At 43.3% G+C, this 27,107-nt stretch overlaps 1 protein-coding gene across 4 annotated transcripts in view; it reads left to right on the forward strand.

The window, feature by feature from the left end:
• Window positions 1–27,107, forward strand: part of PATJ (PATJ crumbs cell polarity complex component) — a 137,899-nt gene that overhangs the window by 58,963 nt on the left and 51,829 nt on the right. For all 4 annotated transcript variants that reach the window (XM_068198917.1, XM_068198918.1, XM_068198920.1 and 1 more), the window contains 2 exons: window positions 2,972–3,089; window positions 24,135–24,331. In XM_068198917.1, coding sequence (XP_068055018.1) covers window positions 2,972–3,089; window positions 24,135–24,331 — 315 coding nt within the window. The remainder of the gene's footprint in view (window positions 1–2,971; window positions 3,090–24,134; window positions 24,332–27,107) is intronic.

The raw sequence follows: 27,107 nt of genomic DNA on the forward strand, positions 1-27,107 counted from the left end.
CTTCCTCCAAAGTCTGAAATTAAACTTGAAGTGTTTTGTTGAAATATCTTTGATTCTACGACTTTTTGCCAAATTCCTGCCAAGTATTCTGACATTTATTCTGTGGGTGTCTGCTGGGTGCTGAAACCCTGTACTTAGCACAGCTCCTCACTGTCATCTCTCTGAAGTACCTGGTTTGCTCCGTGTGGAGGCAAATCGATTCCCTTTGTTCAGCAGAAACAGAGCAGTGGCAACATGTACACAAATAATATCCTCAGTGTGAGGCTGCCTGAAATCCAGTGAAATCACGTTATGGGATGATGAAATGCACAGAGCCTCCTGCATTTCCCACAGCTGTGTAGAATGAGGAAATGACTGAGGGGTCTGTGGCTGCTCAGCTAATTGTGAGGCAGTTACTGCACTGACTTCCAAATAACTTCACAGCAACTTCAAACGAGAAAAAAAAACTCTGGTAGAGAACAGGGAGTTTGTGTTAATAAGGGAATAAGGGAAAAAAATTATTTTTCGTTTTCAGCTGTATCACTCTCATGGCCTTGGTGTTTTCCTGTGGGATTTGTCCTGACTGAGGAGTGGAGTTCAGGTACTTGGAGGGTGTGAGAGCAGCAGGAGCAGAGACAGAATTAATGCAGACAATAAGTTTTGCCTGGTGCAGTTTAACTACAAATAGGATGAAGTTTCCATTTGATCCTACTCAGCCCTTTGGTGTTTGTTGGGTACTTGAGAAGACCCTTTTACCTCCAAAAGTTTTTGTAACGCTCCTTTCAGATCCTGTCAGGGACAGGAGCAGCGAGGCTCAGTTATCAGAAAAGGTGTTGAAGACATGCTTTCATGCCAGAGCATAATACTTCCAATGAAGCACTTACAATCCCCTTTTCTTGTGTTTTTTCTATCTATATTTCTAATCTCAGAAGCTCTCATCCTCTGGCAACGTGCTGCCTTTAATCTCCAGCGCTCCGGTGTGTCGCGTTCTGCGGCGTTCCGAGGTTAAAGAGGGAGCCTAATCTTTTTCAGTCCTTTTTCATCTATTGCTGCTATAAACTGGTGGGTGGAATATAGAAGAGCTCCAGTGCATAAATATGTAGCTCCTTTTTGGCTTTGAACATGGGCTCACAAAGCAGTCGTAGTGCACTTCTGTGGGGCTGTCTCGGAGTTGGAAAGAGTTGCTATTAGTGGATTATTAGTCCACATCCCTATGGGGAATCAGTGATATTTCTAGTCCAGTCTTCAGACAGTCACAAAAGAGTTTGGTTTGAAAGCAGCCACATCCAGCTGGAAAACCTGCCTTTTCCTGTATCTTTTCAAATGCTGGAGATTTTTCTCTGATTTGTTGGCGTTTATCCTCCTCTATTGATCTGTTTGTTTCAAAATGAGCACTTTAATTTCTATAAAACCACTTAAAACATTAGTGGACGAGCCAGATGTCGACATTATTTTGCTGGTTGGCTGTGTGAACTGTGCTTTTGCCTCTGTGCTGGTACAAAAACGTGGTGCAATGGAGTAGCCAGGCACAATTTTCTCATCTGGCTTTTCACTGGGACAGGAGGGATAAGAGATATTTGTCCCTCTGAGCCATAGAAAACTGCTGGGTAAGCCTGGGTGCCTCGTGTAATTTCACACAGACTTTCTAACAAACGTTTAAGGTCTTAGAAAAGCCAAAGGGTCAACATTTAGACCGTAAGTTATTACCGAATTACAGCAATAATAAAGTGACTCATTTGTCATAGGCAGCTGAGAGTGAGGCTGCAGATTTTCCATCTTTACCTGCTCAGTAAAGTAGAACCCAAGTCCTCCCTTGCTTCCTGGATCATCTGGATTTTGCACAGTTCTGTCTGTGCTGGCTTCAAGAAAAAAGTAGGAGGCACCATTAGCTGTTCTATACTTTTGGAAAACAGCTGTTGTGCTTCCAAGTGCTCTCACTACACACTTTTGCTACTGGTGGATGGAATTAATTCCATTTATTATTGTGTTCTGTGCTCAGCGCAGTGCTTTCCTGTTACATTTTTTAAATGGATGAGAAGACAGATATTTTTTGCCTCTCCAAATTTTCCACATATTGCAGCTGACTACTTGCACCATTCTACACAAATTCAACTTCGAGAATTTAAAAATCAATATGCAGGTTCAGCTCTCATTGCTCACAGTGAAAAAAATGAAATATTATCCTGGGCTTGATGTGTTTGGGTGTTGTGTCATATTTCCCAGCCACAGGAGGAATTAATTACAGGAATTCTGGGTGCTCTAATGGCATCTCCTCCCTGGTGTTCCCTCTCTAAAGTGCATCCTGCTATTAGCTGTGGGCTTGCAGGGGATGCAGCTGAGCATCATTTAGTGGAGTCGTGGTGCAAACCAAGGCAGGACCCAGTTCCTTGGAGCTGTAAAACCAATTGCTGAGCTGAGCCAGTGCCTCTCCAGCCTCAGAGCCTGCTCTGTATTCCTGCCATGCGCCGCTATATGCATCATTACAGGAGCTGCCTGTATTTATGTGAGGTAATAGAATTTTATTGGGAGATATAATTCAAAACCTTTATTAAATCTACGCCAAAACACGGACGGACTGTGATGTTTAAATATTCATCTGTGGACTAAGAGGATTGAGTTCTTATTTTATATATTTTTTTTAAATTGATGTTTATCAGCACCAGATAGTTTTGTTATGGAGGCTTATAAGAAACAGGGTGTAACTCAGTGTTTGTTTTTAACCCTTGATTGGTGTTCACACTTTGATGTTTATGACAATACACAAGTATTTTATCAACAAGTAAATGTGCATGCACAATTGTGTTTTAGTTTCTTTTTCTTGATGTCCAGTGTCACTTCTTGCTCTGCTTTCTTGCACAAAAAGCCTTTGCTGCAGAATTTAGCATTGTAATTAAGTGCTGTGTCTGTGCACATGCAGTGCAACAGACAATGGGGGCTTTTTATGTTCTCAGAGGTTACAAAACATGTAACTCATTGTCTTTGAATCCATCAGAGAAAATATGGGGCTCCACCTCCCATGAAGCTGCCACCTCCTTACAGAGCCCTCGAAAGACATCACGCAGAGGAGGCTGCTCTGGGTGAAGAGGAGGATGAGGATGCTTGTGCAGAGGGTGAGTAGTGCTCCAATCATTGCATCAGATCACTTTTCTGGGACACAATCAGCTGCTGATAAGCCTTCATGCCTTTTATTGCTTGTGGCAAGTGGCGCTCAGTGTGGCCACAGCATCAGTCCTCAGCCTGGTTTGTAACTTAGATGGTTCTTCTCCCCAGCCAGGTCCCAGAGCTCATGTCTTCTGAGGAGATACAGGAAGGGCTGAGTTTATTTTCAGCCCCAGAACAGCCAGGCTGTGTCTGGAGAAGTTGCTTGGGCAGAGATGCCAGCAGTGACTGGAGGTGTTCTGTTTTACTGCTCTGATTTCAGTGGTAGTCGAGCAGTTGTAGGTTGAGGACCACTGGTGCAAAAATCCAGAAATCCTGGAGCTGATCCCAGGCAATGCTGTTCAAGCAAGATGGGTTCCTTTAAACAGAAAAATCTGCTGATTTATTGTTTTGGTGCTCTGCTGAAGAAAGGATCCCCTGGCTTTGTAGCACTCTGCATGGGAAGGGTTCTGCAGTTGTCCCATTTTGGGTTTGGCAGTGGTTTGTGGCGATGCTCACTCTGTGGAAGAGCAGGGACCTGAGGAGTAGGAAGCAGGGCAAGTGGAGAGCTCCTGGCAGCATGATTTAGATTCCAGCTGCTTTTGAATCACAACTTTGGTTAATTACAAATTAGGTTAAATGGAATATTATCATCCATAGCTTATCTTGCAATAAATATTTAGGAATACTGAACTTGCAATTAGGAGTCCTAAATTACTTTCTGAAATCAGTTCCCTTCTATTTTTTTTTTTTTTTTTTTATCTTCATGCTCCATTCTACCAAATCAGGATAAGGTGAGATGAGGCCTTGACCCACCTGGTCTAGTGGAAGGTGCCCCTGCCTGTGGCAGGAGGTGGAATGCGATGATCTTTAGTGTCCCATCCATCCCTGTAACATTCTGTGATTCTGTGTGGGCTTTTGTTGGGGTTTAGTTTGTTTTTTGTTGTTGTTGTTTGGTTTGTTTTTTTTTTTTTTTGCTACAGTGATTTTTCTCATCATCTTGAGCTCTCAAACTGACTGGGTAAAACTCCAATTGTAACAAACTCATTCCAGCTCTTTACTGGAGTTCTAATTCCCAGTTAAAGGATAGGTGTGATAAGTAGGCTGACACCTGAGTTATCTAATTAGGATATGCCTCAATCCAAGTGCTTGCTGGGCCTAAGTTAATACTTTGCACAGAAGTAATTCCTTATTCATGGGCTTGGTCATTTTTTTTCTCTCCTGCCATCCCTAATGATATTGCTGGCTGAGGCTGGAAGCTGAAAAGGTAAAGCTGCTGCTGCTATTAAATTCATCAATCCTACCAGACTTGGCAGCAGCACACAGATCTGTTCAGGGGAATCTCCTCTCTTTCCTTTCTACTGACTGAAGCTGAATGTTTTGCTGTAGCCATCTTTTCCATGAATCTTGGGAAACAGAGATAAATTCTTCCTCACCTCATTCTGTTCCTTTAAAAATTAAGAACAGGCCAAGGAAGCCTAAACTAAGTTTGTGCCTCAGCCCTTGCTGTAAAAAGCATGTTAGAAATGATCCAACTGTACTTAATGACATTAAGCATCTTGGCAGCTGTGGAATGGGCTTTTAGAGTCCCTGTTCTGTGCTCACTTGAAAAACAAAGTTTTCTCTGCAAATTCCAGTACAGTGTTGTTTCTGTGAACTGCTTGATGCTCATAACTTCTGTCCTGGTTCTTGAGCACCTTTCCCAGAAATCCCAACCCAGACAAGAACTTGTCTTTCTGAACTGCCCATTTGTATGTTCCTATTGCTCTGTTCCTCACCCACTCATTCTACTGCCTTTGGAACCTCACTAAAAATATATCAACAGGTAATCTGGATTTATTGTCTTCCTTATTTAGAAGATAAGGTTCCTTCCAAAAGGAAGATATGGTGTCAGCCCAGGTAAATTCACATCATAACCTCTCCTTTATTTGCTTCCTGTAGTTCTCAATCTCTGTCACAGCATGGAAAGCTCTGGAGGGCATGTTGAGGTGGGACAGCTGTTAAACCTGTCCTCTTGTTTTGCTCCTGATGGATTTTACTTTGTTTTTTAGCATTCTTATTAACACAGCTGCAGTGTCAGGAACCTGCTCATCAATTTCTTTCAAACTCTGGAAGTACTTTATTTGCTCTGCTTGACATTTTTTGTCCTTGCTTATCACTTCTTTCAACCCTCCCTCTCATCTTTTGTCTCCACATCCTCCATCATTCCCCAGACTGAAAAAGCAGAGCATTGTTAGTCTTCCTGCCATATTTCAGAATTTTTCTTTCCTTTCTGTGCCATCCACATTGCCTCAGAGTCTCCTTGTTTTGTCTGTTTTCCCCTTAAAGTGGCTGAATAACCTTTTGGTGTTGACTTAATTTCCCCTAAAATCTAAACCCACTTGCCTTTTGGCAAGGCTCCCTTTTATTTCTGCTTTCCCACAGCTGAAACTGTAGCTCTCATTGCTGACCTGGAACCTGAATTCCTGTTTGGAACAAACAGTCATTTCTTGTACATGTTCTCCCTTCTGTTTCAACCTTCAAGAGTTGGTTTTGATCCAAAGAGGGCAAATCCTTGTTGGGAACAGAACTGTGAGGTAGTTTTTGGTTTAGAGAAACTCCAGACATGCCCTCCATGTTTCTGTGGTTTAAAAAGTTTAAAGTTCCAGGTGTTTTGTTGTTTGGTTGTTTGTTTTTTTTTCAAATGTGACTCTTGTACCCAAGACCCTTTAGTTTCAGATCTGCTTCTCTTTGCTTCATGCCCCCAATGCTTCCAGCATCATTTCCCAAGTTCTCAAGTGGCTTTTCCTTGACTTTGAAGGCAAGTTGAAAGTTGTATTTCCTCTTGTTTTATTTCTTCTTCTAGTGGCACTGCCAAATCTTTATCTGTATCCAGCCCTAACCCTGTGTGTGGGTTTTGTTTTCTCTTTGCTTTGAGGTTGCTGTTTCAAGGCTTTCAGTTTATGCATGGAAACAGTTTTGCACAACTCTCAGCGTGTCCATCCTGCTGCAAAAGGAGCTTTCAAAAGGCTTCATCCTCCAGACCTCAAACATTTTGGAGTTTTCCTTTCCCACAGAATGGCAGAGCCTGTTTTGGAGAAATAAGTTTTTCTTCTTTAGACTTCCCAAATCTGAAAAACACCGGCTTGTGAATGGGATTTGTTTCCTTTTTTTTTTTTCTTTTTTTAAAATCAAAACAAGTAAAAGGAGGGGAAGGCACACAAAGGAGCTGTTTGTGCTTGTGAGCAGCTGTGCTGCAGGCATCAGTAGGCACTGGTGTGTTTTCCTGGAGTGGGGATGGCTGGAGCTGTGCTCCAAGAACCTGCTAATGGACTTGTGTGCACCCCGTGGTGGCTTATTGCCATAATGAGGGGTTGGTAGTAAAAAGAAGCAGAGGAAATGGATGGGCAGAGCAGTTTGTAATGGAATTTTTGGTGAGGTTTTCCTTGGGGGAACTCCTGGCTGTACAATTTGGATATGCTTTCGTGACCGAGTTGCAGCAAACGTAAATTAGACAGGGGAGAGCTGAAAAACCATTCTAGAAAAACTGAAAGGACATCTGTTGAAAGAACCCAAAATCCTTCATTTCAATTGCTGTTATATCTTTAGTGGAGTCTTTTGTCAGTTAGTTGACTGGGATCGATCTGGTTGGTTTAAAAAAAGTCTAAAATAATAAAAATAGATGGTAATAAAAAATTTGTGGAAGGTGGCTTGGATAATGGACTAAGCTACTGCTGTGCTCAGACTTCCTGTCTGCAAGGATATTTAACTGTATCTAATAAGGGGATAATAATGCCCCCTTCCTCTTATTTTGTCTCTAGATAATGTAGAAATCAATGAAGCTGTAAGAAAGCATGATGATTTATCTTCCTAAGATGCCTTTCTGAGGAACAGTGGTTTCTCTGCTAAAGCAAGAGATTTTAAAACTTCTGTGGTATTTCGACTTTCCGTTCTTGTCTCAGAGGGTGGGGAGGCCCTGGCATGGAGAAGTTGTGGATTCCCCCATCCCTGGAAGTGTCCAAAGCCAGGTTGGGTGAGCTTTAAGGTCCCTTCCAACTCAAATCATTCCATGATTCTGTGATCCCCCGTTGTGATAAGGGTTGGGTTGGGATTGGGCAGCTCTTAACACACTTTTTGGCAGCATCCAGGTGCCAGTGATGTCTGTGATCAGTGAGAGCAGAAAAATAGAAGATGGAAAAAAAAGGAATCCAGTTCAGTTGAGACTTGGAGGAGGGTGGGGTCAGGTTCATGGGGTGGGCAGGAACAGGTTCTCTGGAAGCGTCTGTGCACTGCTGTGGGCGAGGATGGCAACGTGAGGATCAGCATTTTGGGAAAATGCCAGGCTCGTTAACAAATGACTAAATAAAAGCCAACCCGTTCACAATTCCTGGGTATCTCACTGTTTGGAGTCTGGTGTATGCAAAGTTGTGCTGAAACAAAGGAAAAGCAACCCTAACTTTTACTTTCCATTTTGGGGGGGATCCGCTGAAAATGTTGATCCTCAGAGGAGGCAGCTCGTGCAGCCAAGCACTGCCTCTCCAATAGATGTCACTGCAATCAACAGCAAACAGAGATGATGCTCAGAGGGGAAGATGTAGCTTGGTGAAAGGCTTCAAGCTTTATGAAAATAAAACCTTGCAAAAGTAGTAATTGCAAGATTTAATGTTCTTAAATATATTACCAAGTGTGTTTAATACAGTGGATTTCCTTAGATCAGGCAAGAGCCAGGATTAGACAAACAGAGCAGAGACTTTCATTTTTCAGCTCCGTGTTAATCTCTATTTAATGTGACTCTGTGCTGCTAATCTTCTTTTCCCATTCTTCTTCTGACCCATAATTAGCTCAAATACGTGGGGTTTGTAACCTGCCCTAAGATCAGATCCAGAACGTGCTGGGCAGAGCCACAGGGCTGCCCTGCCACGCTGGGATGGGTGAGGGAGGTGCTGTCACTGCACTTTGAGGCTGCTGGGTTCGTTTGGGGTGTTGTTGTTGGGCTGGTTTCTTCACTCTCTTTGTGAGTCACACGCACAGTTATCATCTGATGAAGTATTGCGAGAGGAAATTACATTTTTGATGAAGTAATAGTAAAATTGCAGCTGGGACTTCTTGTGGTTTTTTTACTGTGTGCTTGACATAATGCACTGAACAGATGGCTGTGTGTGTGCTGTGAGACATATTCTAAAGGAAGGACAATGAACTTTAAAAATGAACAAATTAATGATATTAACAAAATAACTGAGTATTTTGAGTTGTTTTAAATGTAGCTTTTGGAAGAGAGAATTAGTAGGACTTCCCAAAATAACTAAGTATGTTTATAAATTCAGAGAGAGATTTTATCTTTGCTTTTTTTTTAATTACTAAATGAAGGATTTTGAGTCTTTTCAATGTTTCAGTTCAGCATTGATTGCAGCGAAACTTAATATTGCTTGTTTGGGGTTTCAGCAAAACACAAGTTATGATGAAGTTTGAGCCTTTTTATGCTTGTAATGACAGATTGGTTTTGTTTTCTGACATTAAAAAAAAAAAAAAAAAAAAAAACAAAACAAAACAAGCAAACCCTGTGCCACAAGCACATATCAGTGCTGGGAAACTGCAGCGTCGGAGAACAACGGATTTAATGAAGCCGTTTGTGGGAGAGAAATTAATTTTTAACCCCTGTAGCTTCACAGGAAGAAGGATGCTCAGATAAATAAGATTATTAACTGCTCCTTTGCCATGCAGTGGGTCATTAAGCAGGAAGGTACCTGCAGCTGCCAGGCACACAGCCACGCTGGGGGGGACTCGTGTTTGGGGATGGAGATGTCATTCGGATGCTGGCAGAGCGCAAACAGCAGCTGGGAGCATCCGTGGGTCAGATGTGGGAATCCAGGGATCTGCTGCTCCCTGCGTGCTTCCATAGGCAGCTCTCCTCTGCTGGCAGATGTAACTGGGAGCTTGTGGGCAGCCCGAAATTAATATAATTGATGGCATCTCATAATAGAAACAGACAGACGGTTTGCCCTTAAGGAGAGAAAAATCTCAGCAAAATAGGCCCAAGGTCGTCAGAAGAAAGACAAGCCCTGAGCCTGTGTGTGATGAGGATTTGAGCTGCTTACAGCCCTGAATGTTTGTCAGGAATGCAGATTTCCTGAGTACATGCTGGTACAGCAATGGTACAAGGGGGTTTCCCAGGTAAGGATTCACATCTATCTCTATGTCGTGTTTGTTTCCAGCAAGTCGTTTTGAAGCATTTTTAGTGATAATTTAGAACTAGTGAAGTGCTGGAGAAAGAAAATAATAGCAGAGATATTTTTTTTTCCTTTCCTTCAGTTTGAAGCATGGACATATAACATGATTGGAATATTGAATGCATTTAATATCTTTAAAATATTTTCTCTTGTGTTTGCTTATAAATCATTGCTTCTGTGTGTGCCAGTGCTCAACATTCTTGTATACAAAACTGACTGGAGCACACAGTGCTTAAAGTATAAGAATTCGTAGCATTAAATTTCTTGCTGTATAGAATAATCTACTCTTCCATAACTGTTATTGTAATGCAGAGACAGATGGCTGAATTTTCTTCACTTTGCTTGTTAAGAATGTGTTAGGTAAATGTTTTTAGACTAAAATAAAAAGCTGCTGGGAATCTAAACTGAATATTCAGCATTTTCGTGGTAGAAGGAGGCAAAGCAAGAATAAAGCAATGTGATAGTAAACAAATGAGCTATTTGCAATGAAGGATAATCTAATCTTTAAATATTGCCTGAGATTGCATTTGTTCTTAGGTAAGATCTTTTCTTCCAACACCAGCCAGGTACCCAGAGAATAGCACTGAAATGCTCTGCATGAAATACAATGATTTGATGTTATAAGGTTATTACATTGTCTGGGGCTTGGTGCAGGTGGCTGATGTTGTTTGGGATCTTTGATCTCGCTCCGGTGCTACAGATAAGTAATTTCAGATTGTAGATAATGTCTGTGGTGTAAATCTGTAAACACAGGCACAAACTTGCTAAGAGAGGATGATCCAAGTGGGTCTTTCTATATTGCTCTCACCAAAGTACTCTTAATATCACTGCAATGACTTGCAACTGAAAATATGTTAAAAGGATGTAAATATTTAAATAGGTAAATGAAAGGCAGACACCAGCTCGTAAAAGGTGGTTGTGTGTTTATATTCTTGACTAATAATCTGATTTTTAGATGGGAAGATATCTTTTATCATTACCGCCGTAAATGATGTTGCTCCAGTGCACAGAGGAAAAAAAATTAAAAAGAAAACTCCACAGTGCCTCATGTCTTGCCCAGACTAGCACAGCATTGCTTCTAGTTAGAATACAGAGCAGATTATTTGCATAATAGTCCTGTAACAAAATGATCTGCTCGGTTTAAGCAGTAGCTGCTCCCAATACATAGTGGAAGTAAGGCTCTAACAGAAGGGAAATATAAAAAATGCTAAATGACAATAATTTTATTCTTTGCAGACATTACCTAGTTTTGCACAGTAATGCAGCAATTGAGGCAGCTGTCCAGAGTCACTTCTTGAACTGTCAGGAGAAAGTTGAATTTATTTTTTGCTTCTCAGTCTGAAGACTTGATTCTCTCTTATTCCCTGTTGTGTCATCACTTTGAGCAGGTGTGTAATTGCTCTTTATGGGGGTAGGTGGCATTTAAAGAGCAATCCAGAGTATTTATCTCTAGGTGTGCTGGCTACAGTGCACTGTGACAGACCAGTGAAAATTTGCTTTATGCCTTGTAATGGCCATGTGTGTATTGAAAACTGATTGCAAGCTGAAGACATTAGGAAGGAAATCTGTGTGCAGATATAGCTTTGTGTGTGTGCTGGCTGCATCAGATGAGCCTCTCTATTTTATCACCAAATTCAAAACACTTTTGCCATATTGGCTTTAGAGGAGATGTGGCAGCTGGCTGAAGGGCAGGTGGTTCTTTCTGCTGCCCCAGAAGCAATAATGATCCTTTTATAATCAGTGGGATGATGTGCTTGTCTGTTTTCTTCATCAGTGCTTGGAGATCGTGGCTTGGGCTTCCCTCTCCCTGCTTCCCCAAAAAGTTGTTAAAGGAAATGTTATAATCTGAGGTTGCTCAGGGAAGCTGAGGCTGCTTCTGGATCCCTGGAAGTGTCCAAGGCCAGATTGGACAGGGCTTGGAGCACCCTGGGATAGTGGAAGTGATGCCTCAGGTTTGGCTTTTATATTTTCACATTCTGAGCTGCTTTAGTGTGTGGCTCTGGGCTGCACATCAGGGGATGGTGAGCTCTCTGCACAGAGAGTACACTTAGCACTTAGTACAAAACAAAACACCTTGGGCAGCACCAGAGCCCAGCCAGGGCTGCACCCAAGAGGAACCCAAATGGTCCCAAAATGCACGAGCGCTCCCGGGGGCTCTCCCTGGGATCAGCTCTGCTCCATGGGCACATTGCAGTTCATTGTCCCATTCCAGCTTTAGCCCGTGCAGCCCCATCCTGCTTGTTTTTCTCTCTCCAGCCCACGTTGTTTGTGCTCCTGGGCCTGAGGTTTGGATCCTTTGTCCTTGGTGCCCAGCTGGAGCAGGAATTGTTTTGTCTCCCTGCTCTGTGCAGAGAGCTCACCATCCCCTGATGTGCAGCCCAGAGCCACACACTAAAGCAGCTCACAATGTGAAAATATAAAAGCCAAACCCGAGGCATCATGTGATGGATGAGGGAGCAAGGAGAGCTCTGTGCAAGGCTGAGCACGGGCAGCTTGTGAGTGAGGGCTGGGAAAGAGGTGGGGAGGGATTTTGTGAGGAATGGGGAGCTCAGCAGAGCCTTTTGGGGCCAGAAGGATGTGGCTGCTGTTTGTGTGTGCAGGAGGGATGATGGGAATGGGGATGGGGATGGGGATGGGGATGGAAATGGGGATGGAAATGGGGATGGGAATGGGGATGGGGATGGAAATGGGGATTGGAATGGAGATGGGGATGGGAATGGGAATGGGGATGGGGATGGGGATGGAAATGGGGATGGGGATGGGGATGGAAATGGGGATGGGGATGGGAATGGGAATGGGAATGGGAATGGGAATGGGGATGGGGATGGAAATGGGGATGGGGATGGAAATGGGGATGGGGATGGGAATGGAGATGGGGATGGGAATGGAGATGGGGATGGGAATGGAGATGGGGATGGGAATGGAGATGGGGATGGGAATGGAGATGGGGATGGGGATGGGGATGGGGATGGGCAGGCCTTGCACAGGGACATGGGGATGGGGAAGGTTGTGAGGGTTATAATGAGTAGTGCTTTGAGTACTGCAGCTAATGAATGTTGATTTCTGCAGATTTGTGTGGGAAATTCACCTGGCTTGGGTGTGGAGGAAGGTGTGAGCTCCACTTTGAGCTTTTCCTGTGGCTGAGGCCTTCCTGGGGCTTTCCCTTGAGAGAATTCTCTGACTTTATGAAAGTGTGAGCTCACACCAAAGCCTTTCCCCCAGTCAGGGCATTTATCAGGTTTCTCTCCTGCCTATTTTCATGAAATTTTTATAGCACCTTTGAGACCCCTGAGATTTGCTGCCAGTCCAGAGGTTAGGGGGCAGGAGCTTGGATTGCACGGGGGGTGGTTGCATATGCTGTGTTCCTGTAGAAAAACAGAATAAAATTAGCCACCCTATTACACCTAAGCTTAATTCCTAATAAGAGACTAAAATATAATTAATAAACACTGGAGCATGACCCCTGGACTGCCCCTGGCAAGACCTGGCATCTCTTTGGTGGGTTGCCATCTGTTGGATGTCTTGCTTGGCCATCTGTCATAAGAGACATGAGGCATCTTGAGACCTGTGGAGCTCCACACCACGGTTCCCAGAGGTCAGGTGGCCATGTAAATTTAAAAATAAAATACAGTAGAAAGCAGGATCCATCGAGCTCCAGCTTACCCAAAATACAGTGTTTATTACTGAAGAGTAAGTTGTGGATGCATCTGAATCATCTTATTTGAAGTCTAAACTCCATAAGAGGGGGGAAAAGAAAAATCAATTGAATATCAAGCCAAAAGAGTTACAGTAAAAATTACCATACCCCGCTCTTACTTTTCCCTCAGGTGTTTATTTTTAAACTTTCTCTTAGTTGATTTCCTCCTCCAGTCAGAGTGGAAAAAGTGAGTATTTAATATAGTAAAGTTTATCCATTTAGCTCTTCCTCCTGGATTAATCCTTGGAGATGGATTTCTTTTGCCAGAAGGAAGATGAGAGAGTGCTTGACATATTGCAAGTCTCTGCTCACATACATCATCAATTTCCTGATTATAATTTGGTTCATTTCAAAAATGCCCAAAGCTTAATGCATTAATATCTTTATTTCATTAAATACATTGGAAGAGAAGCTATTTGTTGTCTAATAACATATTTTGGTACTAAAGAAAAAAAAAAGAAATCATCTCTTGAAATACTCTGTTCACTTCTTTGTGATACAATTTTTCTTCTGCAGAAAAATGAATGCCTTGCTTAGCACCTTGCATTTGAAGGAAAGGTGTCTTTTATTTTACTCTTTTGTGGAAGAGAAAACGGGTCTGCCACTCTGTCCTTTGGAGAGCTTAAAAATAATCAGAATAGAATTTCTAATATAAAATATTGTTTTATTTAATCAAATCTATCAAGTGTTATGATGTCATAAGTGCAGCACAAACCCGATTAACTTCTCCAGTAGACTCTCAGGACAGCTGATTAAATAAAGTTTACGGCTTATTTAGGGAGAGCATGCAACTGCTTTAAGATTTCACAGGATTATTCAGTGGGGGATTTGTGTGGAGAGGAATTGTTATCCCTTCCTCAGTCCGGGTTCCCCTGCCTCACCTGATGGGACAGGAATTTGGCAGCTGTAAATGCAGGAGTGGCTGCCTGACTAACACTAGAAAAAGTTCTGTGCTCTCATTAGCACTGGGCACCCACTGATTTTCAATTTATGTCACATGAGACAGTTGAAAATTCTTCCTAAAACTCTTGCTGTCTCATTTTAGGAAGAGACCTTTGAATGAATTCTTTATTTAGTTGGTGCCTTTCTCTTTTGGAATAAGAGCCATAACCCAGCAGCGTGTTTTCAGCCTGGAAGTTTGTGTTTCAGTGGTTTATCTACATGATCACTTTGTCATCCTCTCTAATGTTTTGCTGAAAGCCTCTTCCAGGAAGGAGGATTGGATTTTTTGGAGTCTGGCACGAGAGCTGACTTGGACAGAGGAGGGAGGAAGAACCTTCTCCTTCATCTCCATTCTCCTGGGCTAAAAGATGATCTAAAATCAGAGTGCTGGGCTGTGATTAACACATCAGACACCATAAATTGGGATGTGACAGCTGAGGAAATGGAAATACATAGCAAAAGGATGGTTATTGTGTATTTATGAGCAGAAGAGGCCCCAAAGTGGAATTGTAGGGGTGCATTTGTTCTGTTCCAAGGTGCAGGAATCTGCAGCAGTGCCAGGTGTCGCAGTCATTTTTCACTCATGTTTCATTTTACCTCAGCAATCAAAGGCAAGCCATGACATTGGGAAACTCAGGTTTGTGCTAAACAGAGCCTGGATGACTCAAGTACAGTCTGATAGCTCAGAACTCAAAAGTGGTCAGGTAGTTTGTAAATGTTTGAGGAGCTGTACTTAGTTTGGTGGAAGACAGAGCAGGTATGAACCTAACAAAATACTGATAAAATAAATAATAATACTGGTTAAAAATATATTAAAATAATAATATAAAATATATAAAAATACTGGTAAGGACAATAATGAAAATAATGATAATAGTAGTAGTAATAATAATAATAATAATAATAATAATGATAATACTACAGATATAATAAATACTGCCGAAATTTGAAAAGAAAAAATGAGGAGATAAACCACCTGAGCAGCATTGTGGGGCTGGTCAGGTCTTTTCCATAAGTGAACTCACTGTCACCTCATGTCCTCTAAAAGCTAGATATGCAGCTTCTTTAATATTTAGCTGCTTTTTAATTTAAATTTGCTTTACATTTCATTTAAATCAAACATTTTCTGCTTTTAACACGCATTGGAAGTTTTAAAAGGCAATCTGCATAGAGATCTGAGCATACTGTGACCCATTAGCATAATTTTCCTGAATAGCTTTTTTCATTTAAAGTATGTGTGCACCCAGAGAATTGAGAGGAACCTGGACCCAGCACTGACCGTAGTAAAAATCCAGCTTTTGCCTTTTTCCTCAGCAGCCTGAAACAAAGAGCTTTTCTCTCCACAACTCCTTCAGAGGGAATGAAAACAGCTTATCAAACCTGAGCAACTTGTTAGGGGCTGAGAGAGGATATTTTTCTTTGCTGGCCTGCGAATAAAAGCTGGGAGTGTGAAGCTGAGAGTTGTCAGCTGGAGAATTGTGGAAGTGTTTGTGGGGTGGCAGAGCCTCCTCTGAGGTCACTGCACAACGAGCTGTGTGTGAAACCCAGAGACAGAACCCTTGGCAAAGTGGAAATTAGGCCATTAAAAACGGGTTTGATCACCACAGACCCGCCAATATCTGCCAGGAGAATAACAATGCTTCTGTTAAATATCCCAGTTTTAAAGGAAAACATGGCAGTAAGGACATTTTTTCTTGTATTAATTATAATGGGTATGTTTGTGTGCAGCGTTTTTATTACGAGGCTGTTGTTTGTGTTTTTATTACATTCTCATGTCTCTCCAAATGCAAACGGTATATGTTGTTAGGAAAAATATAAAGTATAGAAGGAAAGCTCTTCATAATATCTGACGTGATTAATTAATTAACCAAATGTATCATAAATTTTATATTTCCTTAAATGTTTCTATAGCTTCTGTATATACTTAAAATACTTAGATCCCCATAGTAGGCCTAAAAAAGGAACGTGCAATGCTAATACAATATTTTGGTGCAGGTAAATCTATTTTTGTAGTAACTAGCTTGACAGTTACAATCAATCTTCAGCGAAACAACTAAAACCTAAAAATAGAAAAGAGGATTTAAATTTGTCATTAAGATTGCCATTGAATTAATTCACAGCTGAAGTAACTGGTCATGATCAATCTTCTGTGGGGCTTCTTGCTGTTGAGGCTCTCTCTGTAATTCCCAGCCCAGCTCCGTGGGCATTTTCCTGGATCTAAAGTCCCAGTGATTCATCCAGCTCTAATCCGTTTAATCACTGTCACAGCACATTTGAAAACTGCTGTGCAAGCAAAGTTAAAACTTCTGGGGTGGGTTTTTTTAATCCAAAAGTTTCATGTAGTCGTTGTGGAGTCAGTGTGACGTGGCTTTGTTGTGTCACAGGGCTGTGCTGCCACAGCAAAGGGAGCTTGGGACTCTCCACCATCTCTCATCCCAGTGCCCAGTGTCATTCCCTCCTCTTCACCTGCTCTCCCACAACCAGCTCCCTAGTGGGGGTTTTTTTATTATTTTTATGGCTTGTTAGTGTTGCTGTTCTGATTTTATGTGAAGTTTTACATTGTTGGATTTTTTTCCTACATTTCACAGTGCCTGGCAGTTCCCCTGGAGACCTTCCTTGAAGAATGTTGTGTAGATCTTTGGACTCATCAGCACAAGGCTGTGTTTGCTGCTCAAAAAGTCTTTATTATTAAATCCAAATTTCTCTAGTCCCACTCTAGATGGAGGAGGTTCAGGCTCTTACTGCAGGTTCTTAAATTAAAGGAATTAAATGAATCACTAAGAGAGAAATGTCTCATCACCTTGACTTCTGAGAGGTGTTGTCTGTGCTGCCTCTTGCAGTTACTTACCACTGGTCCCCTAAAAGTCTTCATTAGGTAACAAACTCTCCGTTTCTGACAAGAGTCTGACATGGTTCTCTTTAATTAGACTCCATGCAGGAAGATCCCAAGATAATGGCTGTGGCCCTCGCTTTGTGGGAACATCATTATTAAAGATGAAACACTGTCAGGATCAGCTTACATTATTCCTGTCAGGGGAGGAAGAAATTAAATGTTCACGATATTCATTTGTTTGCATTGAGACCAAGTGGGGAAAGCAATGGATTAGAATTCCCAATATTCGGGCACATCAAATGAAGGAGCAGCTTTCAAATCCAAATGTAGGGAGCGGGTCGTAGATCCTACGAGAGCAAAGTGAGCAGGAGCAGGGCAGAAAACCTGATCCTACCAGGAGCTGGATGAGCCTTGTGGGTCCCTTCCACCTCCTGAGGTCCTGTGGTTCTGTGAGAGGAGGTTAGGAAAGACATTTCTGTCCCAGCTGGGAGATACTCCCCAAAAACTGAGGTGTGAAGGGGGTCCTTCAAGCAGCTGGAGTCTGGTGCTGGCGCATCCTTAAGGATCCCTGGTGCTCAGCTGGAATTTCCCTGGGACTTTGCAGTCTTTCCTGAAGTTCCTGCCCTGTTCCCACACCCAGCCTTCCCTGAGAGCTGCAGGAGGCAGCAGCAGGGTTGTTTTCCTCGGGGAGCAGAGATAACTGAGCCTTATCTCCAGGATGCTCCCGAGCTGGGGAGCTCTGGAGAGTGCAGGGTGCTGGCTTTGAGTGACTTCAGCTGCACAGTGCCACAAAATACTTTGGGATATTTACATCGGAGTGTTTCTGTGGGATTTTTCTCTTGAAAACGGGGTCTACAGCAGCTGTCATTGGAGCCTACCCCATATTTTAAGGATTTAATTGTTCCAAAAATGCTTTCAGTCTGGCTTTTCGTGGCCCAGGCATAACCACGACGTGATCTATTTTTACACGTCACCATTTATATCCTCACAGTGGATTTTATCCAAAGTCTTAGCCGCTGTTTGATTGTGTTTAATCAAGCAGTGGCAGGAGCGTGTCTCCTGTCTGGAGGAAACACCCAGAGTCCCAGAATTGCCAATGCTTTCCTCCAGAGCCTGCAGGACCTCGGGAGCATCAGCTGGAGCAGGGGCACTCCCAGCTCAGCTCCAGTGAGTCACTGATTGCCACAGCACCCAGAGGAGGTCACTTCTGAGGAAACCCAAGTGCTTTCTTGGGGGTTAATGCATCATTGGAAAGGCAAATGAGTGGAAGGATTGTGTGCAGGGGAAGGCAGATTCTCTAATAATCACCAATTATTAGCATGGGATGCTCTATTTACCACACTTCCACTAAATCTCCTTTTAAAAGATAAACATAGGCATGAATAGACTCATCATGGCTTTCTCATCTAATTAAAAAAAGGAAAACATACAATATATCTTCCTCAGAGGACTTAAATGCTGTGCAGTGGGCCTGAATAAGGAAAAAAATGTTGGTAAAAACTCCATTTGTGCAAAATGTTGGTGTGAAATGATGCAAGCTTTGGAGGTGCTCTCTGGTGTTATGGACCACAGTTTCCCTGGTTTTCAGTCACTTTTCTCCCTGCTGTTGTCTTTGGGGATGTGATGGTTCCCTTGATTAAAGGAAGAAGTAATTAATGGTTAACAGTTTCTAAAGGCTGAAATGGCACTTAAATCAGATTGTGGAGGCTCTTATTATCCCCTTCTTCCTGCATGGGTTAGCAAGCACCAACAGAAATTTCCACTTTCTGCTGTGAAAAGTGATGTGAGGGACAGGTGGGACTTAAGGAGAGAAGGAAAGTTTCCTTTTGTGAGCTGAGAATGAGAGGAGCAAAACACAGTTGGAGCCTGAGCTGGTGGGAGCAGTGAGAAGAAACTTGGAGATCCCAAATAAGAGCCCGAATCCTTCACACAAAACAAGAGGAAAAGAGGGAATCTTCAGCTTAGGGTAAGAATATTGTCTCAGGAGAGTTTAATGCCTGCTTGTTTTGCACTTGAGGGCAGGTGAGCTGTATCTGTCAGGGTGTGTAGCCCACACCTGGGCTGTTTGTGGCACCTGGAGCATGCTCTCTGCCTCATTCTGGCTGACAGTATTTTGGGGAAGGAGGGGCCATGGAGCTCTTTTTCTTAACTGGAAGAATTAATTGAAGTCTGCTGAAGGGAAAATAGGAATGCTGAGTTTTGTTTTTCTCTGCAGATCATCACTTCAGGTTTGGGAAATGATTTCCAAATGGTGTAGATGGAGCAAAGTGCTGCCAAAGGGATGTCAGAGGGAGATTGGAGGGGATGCTGAGTCTCTGGGTCAGGTGGGGAGCTCTCTCTGCCCCCAGGTTTGGAGATAACAGCGCTTACAAGGATGTACCTCTCTCATCACCTGAGGGAGGGGCACTGCTGAGAGCAGCATCTCTGGCCCTTCCATTTGGATTTTTGAATACAACTGCCCTATTTTTCTTGTGCTTGCTGATCACTGAGAGCAGAGTTGCAACGATTTAATGGAATTTAGAAAAGCATTATAGAAATACTGTATTTTTTTCTTTAAGGCTTATGAAAACAGATGAGTGCATCACTTTTGAGATAAGGTTTGAAGAACTGTCTGCCTCCTTGGAGCTGAATAGAAGGCTAGTGGGAAGATTAAAACAATAAGCTTATTATATTATTAGTAGTGGGAGAATTCTAAACCCCATTTGTTCAATTATGGTCCCTTCAATATGCTTATTTAGGTTCTTGTAAATTGTAATCAGTAAATTAGACGTGCTGCCCTCACAGCTCTAGGGTTAGCTTTCAAGGGACTTCCTACATTAATTTTTTTTAATGTTTGTAGTGAAATCAAGAAGGGAATTGGTTGCTTGATATGCAGGGTTGGCTCTGGGCAGGGGATGCTGCCTGCATGCTGATGTCTGTCACTGCCCAGCGAGGAGCAGTGGTGCTGCAGCACGGCCTGAGCTGTGCTGGGGAGGGCCAGGGCTGGAACCAGGCTTTGTGCTCTGGGGTAAAAATGGGAGAGAAAAGCATTAGAACGAGCACAGGCTGATAAATGGGATCTCCAAAAGCCAGCATATGCTGCTAATAGAGATCTGAGGTGACACAAGAGGGATGGAAAATCCTCAGCGTCGCCTTCTGTATTCAGATATCAGGTGTTGTCTCTCTTTGTGGTCTTTTTCCCCTTTTCTTTATATTTTGCCTTGACATTTTTAATACTGAGCATTTGGTACTAAACCAAATCACCCTGCTGAGTCATCCAGAGCCTTTTCTTTCCTCTTTTTACCTTTTCTGGATGGACTGTCATTTGCATCACGCAGAGACACCATTTTCCAAAGCAACACCTCTTCCCTTTCAGCTCATTTACCTGGAGATTTCAGCAGCTTTGGGAAACAGGCTCTTCAGCCCTTTGCAACTGCTTTTATATATCTGTCATTTAAAGAGCCTCTTGCCTTCCTGAGAAGTGGTGTCTGGGTCTGGTGTTGCAGATAAATGGTGTGTTTGTTGCAGTACTAGATCATGCAAACTCCAATATCCTGACCATATTGTCCCCATTTATTTCTTTTATCTCTGTGTTCAATATAATAGGAATAGTGGCTGAGGCAGGGAAACATATGCAGCAGCATAATAGTAGATTGTTTGGGAGCAGTTGTCTTCCATTTCCAGGGTTTCCCTTTGAAATGTAATTGTCTGCTAATATAACTGGGAAATATCATTGCAGGAGTGATCACTAAAGCGTTTACTCGTGCTTTTGGCTCATGCTACATCTGTATGGTATTTTTTAAAGAGAAGCTGGCTGCAGTATTAGCTGGTGAAATATCCTTGGTGAGATGTGTTTGCAGAAGTTGTGATGGGCATATTGTCTCCGAATGTGGAAACAGCCCCGAGTAGTGCCAAAACAAGAGACACCGAGTCCCATGTGTGATACAGCAACAACAGAATTACAATTGCCTCGTGTAAAGTATCTGGTAATGAAGGCAGATAATGGAATTCTTTGCAAAAGCAGATGCTAACTGGCTCCCCAACCCTAGGCAGCCAGCTGAAAACTGATACCAGCTGGAGGGGAGAAAAAACAGCTGAAAAAGGCATTGAGAAGGAGATGCCTTAGATGCAGGTTTGTTTAAGCAGTAACTACTTGTTTTAAATGATCTTGTGAGATCCTTATTAAGAGGCAAGCTGAGACTACCATGACAGTGCCGTAGGAAGTCAACTGGATGCCCAGAGGATATTTGTATGCAGACTGGATGAGTGAGGCAGCGCCCGCTGGGAATTTGTTGTCATTTATTGCCTGGCCAGGACAGCCCTTCCAAGGGCTGAACTGCAGGAGGTGGGACTGGGGAGAGCCAGAACCTTCTGCTGGCCAGGGAGGAGGCAGCCAGTGCTAGGAGAGGGCTGGTTTTAAAAGCAGAGGTGTCTCTACTTGTCCCTTCTCCAGGACAGCGGTGCCTCCTGCCAGGATGGAAATGGGGCTGGCACGGAGCATCCTCCTGCCTCCTTCCCTCTGTTTTACTCTTAGTCACCTCAGCCATCTCAAACCATGGAATAGTCGCTTTGGAAATGAATGTGATCATTTAGAATCAAGGGTTTAGTCCACACAGAGGCTTCCTCCTGTTGTAAGTAAGGATTTCTTCCAACAAGTAATGCAACGGGGAAGACACTTCAAAAAAAAAAATACCGAAAGAAAACAACCCAGTCCCTTACCAAATAAAACAGCCAGCTCTGGAGCTGGTCTCTGCTTTTTGACCAGATGAACTTTTTCTTTACCCAAAGATTTGTTCCCACAGTGGGGCATTTTGGCAGAGCTGGGGTTCAACTCACCAGGTTACCAGACCTGGCCCAACAGACCAGGAATTTTAGTAGGGCTTTGTCCCAGGCAGTTGCCCAAACTACTGATTTTTGAAGGACTAAAGCTCACTTTTAGTTCCAGCCCAGCTCAGAAAGGAATACACATGTGCTTCTGAACTGCCAACATTTCTCCCATGTGAGAAAACTCATTTTGGGGAGGAAACACCGTGGAATTACAGACTTAGTCACAGAGGCAGTGTGTCTGCAGGCAGAGGCTGGAGCCACGTGTGTTTGCAGTGTCACAGGGCTGCTCGTGCTGGGGAATTTTACTGACAAGCCAGGAATGAGTTTTGAGGCAGTCTCTGAAGATGTGCAGCTTCATCTGCATTGCATTTAAACGTGCGTGTGTGTTCCCTGCTCCTTCAGCTCCTGTCTGTGCACCCGGCTGTGAGTTGTTAAAATTATGCTTTAGACATGTTCCTTGCTCCTGGCAAACAGCAGTGAGATGTGTACAACAAGCAGTGCAGGGAGCTGTGGCAGAAGGTGATGGACAGCAGCCCTCCTGCTCCAATTCTTAGTTTTAGCCACAAAAATGCAATCGATAAGAAAAAGCCTTTTCTGCTGGTGCCCAGTTCTGGGGTGTGCTGCAGCTCCTTGCTGTGCTGTGATGAGTTATTTCTCTAATTGTGGTGGGCAGCAAATGCCTTAGAGCTCTGCAGGTCTGGACTTGGCCTCATGGGCAAAGAAATCAAACCTCAGTGCTGTGAACAAACCAGGTGTGGCTGTGTGTGGCTGTATCTCCTTTGCTTTCAGAAACTCTGTTTTTGAGACCCTTCCTGTCTTGCTGTTCTGTTACTAAGAAGACAAAACAGTTTCCAAATCCATGTAGCAAACCACACCTCTAATTACACGTTGACCCCATTAGTTAAGACATACATTAAAGAACCATACAGCTACACGGATTGCCATTTATTTAACACAGTTACATGAATTTTTTGGGGCATATAATTGATAGTAACAAATGAGCTTTCTAATTTTTTTTTTTTTGTGATACTCTGATTTTGTGCAGAGCTCTGTAGGGCTTTAGCAGCTTTCCAGGGATAACATCTCACCCTGACTATACACCCTGGGGATTTTAGGCTCAGGCACTGGGGATTTTGAGCATGGCAGGAAAATGTCAGCCTGTAAATGCAGCAAGGGGGGAGCTGGTTGCTCTCAGTGTGGCTAATTCTCTTGGGTGCAGCTGGGGCTGGAGATGGGAAGCTGCTCTCCATGTCCCAGCAGGTTCTGCCAAGGCACAAGGGGCTGCTGCAGCTGGAACAATTACTTAGAAAGGACCCTTGGAGAGGAGAGCCACTGGGAACATCCTGTGTTCAGCTAAATCACCCTGACAGCACAGGGGCTGTGGAAGGAACTACCTCATCTTCTTTCTTCTCAGCAGTTTTTATTCACTTTTGGTTGCCTCCCTCTCACCTTCCCCAGCTCTTTTCCCTCTTTGTCGTTGTCATGGGAACATTCACTACAGCAGTTAAACCATACTATTAAAATATGCTTCCCCAGGAGAGTGGTAGTAGCTAATATTGATCTAGTTCCTGCTGCTGACTCAGGGATATGGTTGAACATATAATATCCCTTATTTCTCCTTTTCATGCATAATGCAGCAGAATCTTTCACCTTGGGCTCTGTGCTAAGGGTGACACCCAGCCACAGGGGTGTGCTTTGACTTGCTCTTTCAAATGTGTGGCCCAGCTGAAGGGTGCAGGTGGTGCTTTCAACTGGCTTTCAAATCTGCAAAGGGAAAGCAGACAGGAAAGAACTGCCCTTCCAAGCCATGGTGATAGATGTTTGTATGCCACTGGTGAAAAGAGACTCAGATTAAGCTGTCAGCATCCCCAGCCACGCTGTGTGCTCTGAATAACTTCGTAAATATATTGAGCTCTATCACAGGAATGCTTGAAATGCAGATGAAAGACAAATAACTACCTTAATATCAGGTGAGGCTGCATTTAAAAATGCAATCACTCATCTCCATTGTCACTGACATCTGCTCTGCCTAATCAGCCCGTGGAGTTAAGCAGAGCGTGCTGAGAAGATTCCTGAGTCACCAGGAGGAAGCAGAAGGCTTTGCCTTGAGATGTGAGCTCGCAGTAATGTTTGAGCCATTAAGGGCTTCACTTTCCCGCAGTGGTTAATTAACCAGCTCGAACTTTACGAGAGTTTCCTGAATTTGATAGGTTTTGTAAGGTAAAGGTGCCTCTGGAATTTCCTTGTTTACCCTCCTTTCTGGAAAGTTTTGGTTTGGAACCAGGCTGTTGTACAAATAATTAAAAACAGTGTGGGTTTCATGTGAACAGTATTTGCAGCTGATGCTGCGTTTTGCTGTGTGACTGATACACACAGAGCAAATGATATTTTAGAGTCTGTGCTGAAAAGACCTCTGTTAAAAACACTTATTTGCTGAGAGGCCATAAATTTCTGGCATATTTGTGTGTGTTGTTGAACATCTGCATGTAACTCACTTTATGGTCTAACCCCCTTTATGTTTTGACCTTCCCAGAAAAAATCAGGCAGAGATATGCAGATCTCCCGGGAGAATTGCACATTATTGAGCTGGAGAAAGACAAGAATGGGCTGGGGCTCAGCCTGGCTGGCAACAAGGACCGCTCCAGGATGAGCATCTTCGTGGTTGGGATCAATCCCGACGGCCCCGCAGGACGGGACGGGCGGATGCACATTGGGGATGAACTCCTGGAGGTAAAACTCTTCTCTCTTCCTTTGGGGATGAACTCCTGGAGGTAAAACTCTTCCCTCTTCCTTTGGGGATGAACTCCTGGAGGTAAAACTCTTCCCTCTTCCTTTGGGGATGAGCTCCTGGAGGTAAAACTCTTCCCTCTTCCTTTGGGGATGAGCTCCTGGAGGTAAAACTCTTCCCTCTTCCTTTGGGGATGAACTCCTGGAGGTAAAACTCTTCTCTCTTCCTTTGGGGATGAGCTCCTGGAGGTAAAACTCTTCCCTCTTCCTTTGGGGATGAACTCCTGGAGGTAAAACTCTTCCCTCTTCCTTTGGGGATGAACTCCTCGAGGTAAAACTCTTCCCTCTTCCTTTGGGGATGAGCTCCTGGAGGTAAAACTCTTCCCTCTTCCTTTGGGGATGAGCTCCTGGAGGTAAAACTCTTCTCTCTTCCTTTGGGGATGAGCTCCTGGAGGTAAAACTCTTCCCTCTTCCTTTGGGGATGAGCTCCTGGAGGTAAAACTTCCCTCTTCCTTTGGGGATGAACTCCTGGAGGTAAAATTCTTCCCTGGATGCACTGTGGGGATGAGTTCCTCGAGGTAAAACTTTTCCCTGGATGCACTTTGGGGATGAGCTCCTGGAGATCAAACTCTTCCCTGGATGCACTTTGGGGATGAGTTCCTCGAGGTAATTGTTCCCTTTAGCGTGTGCAGGGAGGGAGAGGCATCTTGAACCTTTAAATAAAGCCTGGAAGTGGAATTAGGTGGCTGAGCGAGGAGCTGTGCTGATTTATGCCAACTGAGAACTTGGCCTTTGGCAGGTAAATGTGTTTGCAGTGAAACAAAAATCACTGGCCTGTGAAAAGCAATGTCTTGTCAGCAAAGTCTGTGCTCTCAGCATGTTCACAAGCTCTGCGTGGGGAGGGGCTGTTGAAAGGCAGGAAGGGGACAGTAAATCAATCCTTGGAGTGCATGTGTGGTTTACAGGGAAATTCACACTTTTCGTTAAAAAAAAAGCCAAAACCCCCTCAATGTTGCCATATGTGTTTTTACAGATGACAGGGATATTCCCCATCCTGAAAATAAATTTCGTGCTATAATCTGTTTTGATCTGTTGCAACTTAAAATACTTATTTTCTGTAGTTGTGTCTGGCACGAGTTCACCCACGAGGCAAGAGAGCTCGTTAGCAAGTGGAGTATTTTGTCTTCACTTTTTCTCCAGTCTCCTTGCTTCACCTTCAGCTTGAAAACACAGCTTTTCCTTCACTTCATCTGGTTCTTGGGCTGTTGCAAAATGACATTTCGCTGCGGTACCTGCAGTGATTCCCCGCGTGGTGATTGCTTCAGTGGTTTAAAAAAATCAGCCATCCCTCCTGGGGATCTTCCCCTTGGAGAGAGACTCTCACTGAGGAGCAGGGATTTGCTGACCTGCTGCTCTCCATGCGTGGGGATGCTTTGAACTTTCAGCAACTCTCTGTGCAATCAGAAAACCACCTATTTTTTTCACATTTCTTGACTCAAAAAAGAGCAGTTTGGCTCCCTAGGAATAGTCAGAATTGTCCAAGCATTTTTCATTGTCTAACAGTTCTGAAATTAGGGGGTTTCAATACACATAGTACAAGAAAGAATTTTTTTTTTTTTTGGCTATAGAAGCGCCATCATCTGAAGTTGATTTCATTTTAAGTGTGAGAAAAGGTATGAAGGTCTGGACTGTAATGGAGTAATGGAGTAGGGTAGGAAAATTGCTTTCTCCTTCAGAATGATGTTTTTTCTATCCCTGACACTGAATTCTAATGGTAAAAAAAAAGGGAAATTGTTAAATTTTGGGTGTGTGGAAAGAACTCATGGCACTGTTCTCCTCTGCATATCATAGGTAGTTCCTGATAGAGCAGAGGATCTAAAGTTAAGTACTTGAAAGAGGCACCATCTGGGATTAATCACATGTACCTCAAGGCTGGGTTTTGCATGGATGAGCCACATTATAAGGAGCGTTTCCCAAAGTGATGGTGTTGCCATCATTCCTCTCCCTGTTAAGTTGGAAATAAATTTTTTTTTTTTTTCCCTTCAGTAGAAGCAAAGTGAGAGTCTCCATCTCAAAAATGCCCAGATTCAAATAAAAATTCAACTACCTTGTTAATCCTTGCAATCCAATTTAAGATGTGCCTTCAGTGGGCAGGAGTACAATTCCTTACAGGAAAGGATAAATTCAGACATCCTGCATTACAAAGGGCTGGGTTGTGCATTAGCCATGTGCAGTGAGATGACAGAACTCCCATCTGGTTCTCACCTAACTGCACGTTTAAGGTACATTTGCATCTGCATCTTTAATTACACCTCAGATTTCAGTACTGGAAGGCCTCAGCAAGAGAAGGGATTCACATCTTGGGAAGCCTCTGGTGTTTCTGGGCTGTCCTGGGATGCCCCATTTGGACAGTCGTGCTCCATTAAAGCAGAGGATGCCACTGCAGGGTGTGCAGATTATTCCCTGTGGCTTTTGCTGGAGTTCAGGTTAATGGGATGGCCATTTAGACAGATAGATATTACCTGTTCATTTTTCTTCTGAACTGGAGTTTGACTGGTTTCAATTGAAGGATGTGGGATGCTGCCAGGCTGCCTCAGCTCCTTATTCATAAATTTTTTTGTTGCTGAACTAATGAAATACCAGCTCACTTTCAGCTTCTGCAAACAACAGTAGCCTTTTGGGGGGCATGATCCTGGCTTGTTTTCACAACCTGACATGGAGGGAAAAGCAGGTCACATAAAAAACCTTCATGTGATCGTTACTTTTTAACACCTCTTCA

This window comes from Anomalospiza imberbis, chromosome 9 (genome assembly GCF_031753505.1).
Source record: "Anomalospiza imberbis isolate Cuckoo-Finch-1a 21T00152 chromosome 9, ASM3175350v1, whole genome shotgun sequence".
NCBI lineage: Eukaryota > Metazoa > Chordata > Aves > Passeriformes > Viduidae > Anomalospiza > Anomalospiza imberbis.